General features: G+C 35.7%; 1 protein-coding gene across 2 annotated transcripts; it reads left to right on the top strand.

The window, feature by feature from the left end:
- Positions 1–530: 530 nt before the first annotated feature.
- LOC6032293 (fibrinogen beta chain) lies at positions 531–2,819 on the top strand. 2 transcript variants are annotated; one of them, XM_038258208.1, is made up of 6 exons: positions 531–721; positions 778–822; positions 889–995; positions 1,177–1,590; positions 1,654–2,560; positions 2,621–2,819. In XM_038258208.1, exons 1-6 carry the CDS (start codon positions 582–584, stop codon positions 2,766–2,768), a joined length of 1,761 nt encoding a protein of 586 aa, XP_038114136.1. In that variant the 5' UTR covers positions 531–581; the 3' UTR covers positions 2,769–2,819. The 2 variants fall into 2 exon arrangements, with proteins under 2 accessions (XP_038114136.1, XP_038114135.1); XM_038258207.1 differs by having other exon boundaries at positions 1,177–2,560.
- Positions 2,820–8,923: the final 6,104 nt, after the last annotated feature.

Here is an 8,923-nt window from a genome sequence, read left to right as displayed (position 1 = left end):
GCTAGTTTTTTCATATTATTTGCTGCAAAAATTTGTGTTTTACAAGTTTCAATCGGTTAAAAGAGTTTTTTTTTTCTTTTTTACGTGTGACGAAGAACTGCGTCGAAAGTGAATGTCATTCTGCGATATCGGGTAAAAACAGCATGGGAAAAAAGGTCCCAGATTTGGTGTTCACATTCTAATGTCAAATATAATGTTTAGAAGAAGAACTTGTTGTTCAATATAATGTGAGCAGTTCAAATCAAACGGGCGGAAACAATCGTTAGAGACCTCTTCCCTTGACATATAAGTATAGAAATCATCTGTAAAAAAATAAAATGTTCCCGGAATCCCCTTTAGACTTTTTGGGAGATCCCAACAGCATGACGATACCATTAATCTAACAATAGCAATTTCTTCGAAGAAACGCTGATAGTCACGATGCACGTTCTCATTAATCGCTTTTTTCTACTTTTTCTTTTCAGCACCATTTTTGCATTTGCGATTAACCTTCGCAAGAATTACTGATTAAAAGCTACTAAAATCATTCCGATTGTTCGGAAATTGGTCAGTTTGCGCGTAGCAGTGGCACAACAAACACCATGAATCGTTGGCGGTTGAATTTCGTTACTATTTTGACAATTAGTTTGTTACACTTGAGTAACGGTTCATTGTCTGTGGGTAAACATTTACCAGATGAAGAAACGTGTAATCTGCCGTGTGTTGATAAAATTGCTGATAGGTGAATAGTTCTTAATTGAGTGTTTGTTAATTGACTAAAATATTCTTGCCTTACAGTATTTTTAAACAAGTGTCAGAACGTTACACTGCGTTAGAGCTGAGGTATTTTTGATTGTCTTCTTAATTTTTTATATTTATTGTAAATAATACTTATTTTGATTTTCTTAGAATAATTGAAAAAGTAGAATTGCAACTAACGCATTTGGAACGAATTATTCAAGAAAGGTTTACAAGAATTGAAACCTTTTTGAGCGAGCGAGTTACAACAAATGTTGGTGAGTTGCAATAAATACTGAAAGTGTTCATCAACAATATTTCATGAAGGTCGTATTCAACTGTTTTGGTACTCTATCAATGTGTGTTATGACCTTTGTGAACTTGTTCGTGCCTTATGTTTGGTGATAATATTTTCAAATTTGTTTTCTACTAGGTGTTAATGATTTTGTTTTGTTTCAGATGTTGTTCATCATCAGAGTTATGAAGAAAGTTACCATGAAGTTCACAAAATTGAGCACAATACAACGCATCATGAGGTAGTAAAGGATCTCGTTGTGGTTTCTGCCGAGAATGACACTAAATCAGTACCCGAATCAATAGAGTCATCCACTCCAAAACCCGTGAAAATTGACGAAATTCCTAGTTCAACTGGAAGCACTCTCGAGCATCCTGATGATTGCGTTCATACCGATAAAGAGTATCCGGATTACGATGATGATTATGCGCAGCAGTTCATCGAAGCTCGAATGGGACCAAACGGCAAACGACCATGTGTAGAAGCTGGCGTAACTATAAAGCCATCTACTTTGACTTCTGTGCCCACAGAAGGGTCAACAACAGCTTCTTCGTCATCAAATAAAGATAATTTTGTAGGTCCTGTAAGTCAAGCGAGCGTTTCGGAAAATCCCAATCACCAGAAAGAGTTTGATATTCCAGTGGGTGTTGAAATCGTAGAACTACCGTCCTACAGTCAGACTGTAGAAGTTATTCCAGAAGTGATCCCAGATGAATCTGAGGCCAAAGAAACGAACACTGAATCGGTGTTCCAACCATCATTTGACAATGGGGCGATCATGACTCCAAAAACAACTACTGAAAGAATTGCTACGTCAACTAATGATGGTCCCAATCAGGAAATTGAACAAATTGTATTCATTCCGGATGTTGAAAAGCCCGATACCAACAAGTACGGATACGAACTTGTCAAAACAACTGTTGCTCCTAAAAAGAAGCTTCAACCGTGGATTAGGACTTCAACTGCCAAATCCAAGCTCACCTCGCTAACCAGCAGTTCTACGTCAACCACTACCGAAGATCCCAACACCTACAAAATACACTTCCCCACGGAATCCCCGGAACCGGAACCTGCCACAACTCCAAAGCACGGTCCAATCCCGAAGCCACCCCAGGTATTCCGTTACGCGCGAAACTACCTCAACGGCACGTGGACCATAATCCACAGCCGGTACGACGGATCGATCAGCTTCAACCGCAGCTGGGCCGAGTACCGAGCCCAATTTGGACGACTTCCCGGCGAGTACTGGATGGGACTGGAAGCGTTGCACCAGCTGACCAAATCGGGCGAGTACGAACTGCTGGTCCTGCTGAAGGGCTTCGACGGGACCGTGAAGACCGCCATGTACGACAGCTTCTGGGTGGGTTCGGAAGCCGCCAACTATCGGCTCGCGCTGGGACCGTTTGTGGGCGGAGATGCTGGGGACTCGTTTTCCGGTGCCAGTGGGCAGATGTTCTCGACGTACGATCGGGACAACGATCGGTCGCTGTGTGCTTCGTGTGCGGAGGTTTTGCACAGCGGGTGGTGGTTCAAGGATTGTGCCGATGCGTGAGTTGGTCAGACGTGTGTGCTTTGAGAGGGGGTTTTAAATATTTATTTCTATTGCAGAAACTTAAACGGTCTCTATGTATCCTCGATGGTACATGGAGAATGGTCATATGGAACTTCAATGAACTGGTGGGGCTTCGGTCGAGATTACCAAGGGCTCAAGGAGGCAGCTATGATGGTTCGGAAAAGAGGTCGTAAACTAGCGTGAGAATAATGCAGTGTCTTATTACTTGCAATAAAGCCTCGTTTAACACTCCTATTTTTTTTCTATTTTGTAACTTGTCACTTTTTAATTTTTTGCTTGTTTTCCACATTTTCTACCATTGTTACCATTATTCTTTAAATTGTTTAAAAACTTGCGCAGAGGCATAGCCAGGGTCATTATTGCATACATTTTGCCTTCCTCACCTGAAGCTATAATCCTTGCTCGGAAAATGAGCTTCTTTCAGAAACGTCGTAGACCCACCTTCATGAATACCTATCGCCTCAGAATCGAAAACTGAACAAAATTTGTTGAAGTCTGTGTGTATGCGTGTGACCAAAATTCTTACTCAGTTTGCTCAGCAGTGGCAGAACCGATTTAGGTCAAACCGGTTGCATTAGACTCGGTTTAGGGTCCCATACGTCACTATTGAATTGTTTGAAGTTTCGATAAGTAGTTCAAAAGTTATGTATAAAAATGTGTTTCGCAAATCTCACTTAAATGTATGTAAACCATCCGGAAGATCTATCAACCGACCCATTGTTTTTTAGGGAATCCATAGACCTTTTCAATGAGTCCAAAACATTGATGATCTGGCAACCCTGTCTCGAGTTATGACCACTTAAGTGATATTTATGTAGTTGTTTGAAGCCGGATCTCACTTAAATCTATATAAACTATGCCCGAATCCATTATCCGACGCATCGTTGGTTAGGTAATTGAAAGACCTTTCTAATTGATGATCTGGCAACCCTGTCTTGAGTTATGACCACTTAAGTGATATTTATGTATCTTTTTGTAGCCGGATCTCACTTAAATGTATGTAAACTATGTCCGGATCCATCAACCGACCCATCGTTGGTTAGGTAATTGAAATACCTTTCCAATTCGTCCAAAACATAGATGAGCTGGCAACCCTGTCTCAAGTTATGACCACTTCAGTAATATTTATACACTTATTTATTCCAGATCTAAAAAAAGATGAGCAACTCTCTACGAATTCGGCCGATTTCGACCATTTTTATTTTTTGTATTTTTTTTATTTGTCTTAAACTTTGTACGGGGCTACCATATGACCAAATAAGCTATTTTACGTCATTGGTTCACCCATACAAGTCTCCACACTATTTTGGCTGCTGCCCATACAAAAATGGTATGTAAATATTCAAACAACTGTAATTTTTGAGTGAATTTTCTGATCAATTTGGTTTCTTCGGCAAAGTTGTAAGTATTGTTGAGGACTTTTGAGAAAAAAATAGGTACACGGAAAAAAAATTGCAGATTTTTTATCAGCTTTTTTTTTCACTAAAACTCAATTTCCCAAAATAAGTATTTTTTGATTTTCGAGATTTTTTGATATGTTTTAGGGGACAACAATCCGCAACTTTTGAGCCATAGAGAAACATGGTCAAACAATCTGCCGCCGAGTTATGAATTTTTGAAAAAATAGTGATTTTTGGAAAAAAATCGAAGTTTCATGCAGAAACAAGTTTGACATTATTTTTTGCAAAATTGAATGTTAAACGGAAAATCGGACCATTATTTGCTGAGATATCGTCATCAGAAAATGGTGGGTTGTTTTGGTGAGATTAAGAAAACTTCAATTTTCGTGTTTCTTTTTCTTAAAGCGGCTCTATCTCAGCAACCCGAGGTCCAATCTTCAATGTCTCTTAGACAATTTTATAGCAAATTTTCTGAACTTTTCAAAAAAAATATTTTTAGGAATGGTCACTCATGGTCACTATTTTTAAAAATCGAAAAACTGCAAATATTTCGCTAAAATCAAACTTTCGGTGGCTATATCTTGAAAACTTCGATTTTTTTTTTCCAAAAATCACTATTTTTTGAAATTTCATAACTCGGCGGCAGATTGTTTGACCATGTTTCTCTATGGCTCAAAAGTTGCGGATTTTTGTCCCCTAAAACATATCAAAAAATCTCGAAAATCAAAAAATACGTATTTTGGGAAATTAAGTTTTAGTGAAAAAAAAGTTGATAAAAAATCTGCAAATTTTTTTTCCATGTACCTATTTTTTTCTCAAAAGTCCTCAACAATACCTACAACTTTGCCGAAGATTGGTGTCTCAGAAAATTCACTCAAAAGTTACAGCTGTTTGAATATTTACATACCATTTTTGTATGGACAGCAGCCAAAATTGTATGGAGACTTGTATGGATGAACCAATGACATAAAATAGCTTCTTTGGTCATAGGGAAGGCCCCCACAAAGTTTGAGTCAAATAAAAAAATACAAATAAAATCCATTTCCGGTTTTGGTAGAGAATTGCTCAGATGAAATTTGTGTTTAAATGTGTGTGTCCCATCATGTCACCCACTGTTTGTAAAGAGTGAGGAAGGCACCAACCACATAGGTGGATTAAGTTAGTTTTTTTTACTTAAAGTAAAATACATATTATACATAACTTTTAGTAAAATACAGCGAAAGTTGACTCCTGAAAAAATGATATTTTTTTTTTAAATTGTCGAAGTCACATTAAACAAAACAAATTTAAAAATCCAAAATGTTCTGAAATTTTAAAAATGCTTCTATCAAACGCTTTTAAAGATAAAAAAAATCAAAAAAATTTTTTGGCGATTTTTTAGATTGAAGCCCGTCTAGAGGCGAGGTTAGTTTTTGAGAGTAGGGTGTCCAAACAAAATGCTTTGAAAAATCGCCATTTTTATTTTACAAAAATTACTGTATCTTGGCTACTTTTTATTTAAGAAGCAAAAATGTTCAGCAAGAAGTTGCCTGCAAAATGGTATTGGTATTGGTTATTGGGGGCACATTTTTAAAAGTTGGAGTATAATAGAGAAATTTATAAAAAAATGGACTTTTTTTTTATTTTTGCATGTTGCTGATGAAAAATGACGACTTTCTAGAATAATACTAGTGTGAAATCTAGCTACGATTTAAAGTAAAATATTTCCCCGTATGATGTTATCGCATTCTTAAATGTTTTTGAACAAAATATGATATATTGTATGAAAACATCTCAATTTCATCAAATCGCAAATCGCGAGTTCTAAACGATTTTTGGGAATTTTCCGTGGTATGAAAACATTGTTCCTGAGGCAAAAACCTGTCGAAATTTGATAGACCCAAAGTTTCCGTAGTTCTTCGCACAAATTAAAAAATGGTATTCACAAAATAAAATGTTTTTACACAATTTAGTTTGAGTTAAAGAACAAGCACTTTTTTTAAAACTCAGAGCTAGAACAAAAGTATTTTTTATTTTTAAAATTTGATTACAAATATTTTTTGAATGATCGATAATCTGAACTTAAAAACACAATCTGGCTTTATGACTTTTTTGGTGTATGGACTGATAATATCAAACATTCCTTAGTTTTGGAACGTTTTTTTAAGATCAAATGTCAAATTTAAAAATCGCTTTAAATCTTTTTGAAATATTTTCCATCACATGTTTTGAATTAAAAATAAAAATGTTTATTATGATTATCAGAGACCATTTTGAAGAAAGATAACAGATTCTGAAATTATTTGTTACTATCCTTGCAACAGATTTTACATTATTCTTTTTAATTCAAATAAATATCCCTAGGCCAGTGCAAATATTATTCGGTAGGGCTTAAAACAATCCAAAAAATCAGGAAAAAAAAGTTACACACTCAGATTTTTTCGCGGAAATCAGAACAACTTATCGCTCGGCAGAAATATTTGGCATTCTACCGAGTTCTTGGCTAAAAATGACAGCTATTTTGATGAAGTTTGGCACTTTTCTGCCAAAAAAATCAGTTGTTCTCGAAAATTAAAAAAGAGTATGTATAAAGTTGGCGTAAGGCTTACACCTTTTTATATTGCTAAATTTTTATTAAAATGAGACTTTTATTTTACATTTTAAGAAATTGTTTTTCTAGCCTATTTTTTGCGTTATGTAATCAAAAGACAATTGTAAGCCATTGAATTAATGTTTTATTTATCGATCTAGAAGTTCAAGTTGTTTTTTGAAATGATTTGATGAAAATCATTTGAGGCAATACGTACAAAAAACGAGTATTTTAAAATAAATTTATTTACACTAAGACACCCGATACTCAATAATCTATCTCACAAACCTTTGATTGTTGCAACAGTTCTGCATCTTTAATCCAAAAATTCCGGCGTACTCAGTTAAATATTGGTATCCTTTGTTCAACACTTTCACGGCATTTCGGGCCCAAACCCAACTTAATCAGCCATAACTAACCAAGTTATGACGTCAGCACACGCCTCCCTTCCTTGCGACACTTGACAACGCACCGTAAACAAAACAGACAACCACTTTTGATAAATGCACTCGATGTGGCACTGCACACTCACACACACACACGCTTACACCGACATTTTTTCTCACGAAAATTTGAGTAATCGTGGATTAAGAGTAATTACCGGGTCGATAACCTGATTTTTACTTGGCGAAACACATGATATTGCACTTACTTTTAGCATATATTGTTAATTTTGGTAATACTTCTGTATTATTTTCAATAAACATAAGTTATTTGCAGTTTAAACCGACTTTTGAATAAAAACGTGAAATTATTAAACAACCGCACACCCCCCGGCAGTACGCGAGTTGAACCTGAACTGAACGCAGTGTGCGTCGACCGGGGGTCGTCCTGGCCGGTATCCTTCGTAGCAAGCAACGCGCGTTGCCAGGGGTGATCGCGTGTAAACAATATTGATCGCGTGTATTACTTGGCACGTGTGCGTATGTATACAAGCACATGCGAGTGTGGGTGAACATGTGGTCGCGTTGTCCCTTTAAACGCGTGGTTTTGCGATTGTAGTGGTGGCTTATCAATTTACGGGTATAAACGCAAATTTGACCAATCAGCCAGGAAAAAAAAATTATGGGTGTGTTGAATAAATCTACATGTAACCGTCCACAGTTTACTTTTATTATTCCAATCATCATCATCGAGATTTACATTAAGTTTCACTGATTCGTTTATCTGTTTTCTTTTAACCTCTCCTAGATTATGGTCAGAACGTAGCTTCTTTTTATATAAAAAGACATTTTCCTCCTCGGGACTCCTGACTCTATCAATTTCCTCTCGCATTGCACCTTATATTGGTTGATATTTGTCCTCCACTCAATATTCTAAGAGTTTTTTGTTTTGTTTTAAGGTAATAATTTAGCACATTTTGATCTGATCTGTTTTGTTTGTGATTAACATTGCAAAGTAACTTGGTTTGAAGTGTGTTGCCTCTCAACAGCTATAGCGCGTTCAATAGTTTTGATTAGATAATGTAACAACTAATGTTTACTACAGTATGCATTACTTGTAATTATTTAGATATTAGGTTGTTGTTTATCAAATTACATCCTTACATGTAACTTAACGTGGTGTTATTTCTTCATGGCTTAACTCGATACCTTCGTTCACTGTTCGTTCCGACATTGTAGACATTCATTCGTTTAGCTTAGATTTTGTTTTGTGTAGATTTAATTTATTCTTTATTGCATCGCAGTATATTCAACTTTTGTTTTTTTATGAACAAACTTTTTGATGTTTTTAGCAAGTCGTGAAAAAACGGGATGTGAGTAAACTTTTGAGAAATGTGCGCATTTTAGTGGTTAAAATTTTAGCTGTAACAGTTAAACATTATTTTGTAGGTAGGGTTGGCACAGTTTGCTGCAATCAATATTTTCTAAACAGTAAAATTCCGATTATTTGACCCCTCTAAAGCGACATCAAATCATCATTTTGGGAGCTTTCGAACCACAAAATATTCAATTATCTAAATTTGCTTTTCGCTATGATGGTTGGTGTTAACCAGCTTTAAAAATAATTTCTATCTTTGTCCACAGAAACATCCACACAAACATCAGGTCGAATGTACAAAAGCTTTTAATTCTATTTAAATCACCATTGCTTCAAAGTCCTAGCTTCAAATAAGTTTCCTTGACTGCTTAAAAAAATATTTAGTTCAATATAAAGTTAATTTCGTATAAAAGTTCATATGACTCTAAAAATTTTATTAAAAAAACGTTACTTAATCCACCTTTAGGTGGTTGGTGCCTTCCTCGCATTCATAAAGTTAATATACCACAAAGCCTAAAAAAACTGTATAAATAATACTTATTTTTATCATAATATCTGAGAACGGCCTCAAAAAAAGTGTATTAAAAACACTAAAGTACTTATAACTT

This window comes from Culex quinquefasciatus, chromosome 2 (assembly GCF_015732765.1).
Source record: "Culex quinquefasciatus strain JHB chromosome 2, VPISU_Cqui_1.0_pri_paternal, whole genome shotgun sequence".
NCBI lineage: Eukaryota > Metazoa > Arthropoda > Insecta > Diptera > Culicidae > Culex > Culex quinquefasciatus.
This window is presented reverse-complemented; position numbering and strand designations above follow the sequence as displayed.

What these genes read in the sequence shown, in the direction of transcription:
- LOC6032293 (XM_038258207.1), top strand. Translation starts at nt 582, where the DNA reads ATGAATCGTTGGCGGTTGAATTTCGTTACTATTTTGACAATTAGTTTG. An exon ending in TACACTGCGTTAGAGCTGAG is followed by an intron (nt 823 to 888) that starts GTATTTTTGATT and finishes TGATTTTCTTAG; the next exon opens with AATAATTGAAAAAGTAGAAT. An exon ending in GCGAGTTACAACAAATGTTG is followed by an intron (nt 996 to 1,176) that starts GTGAGTTGCAAT and finishes GTTTTGTTTCAG; the next exon opens with ATGTTGTTCATCATCAGAGT.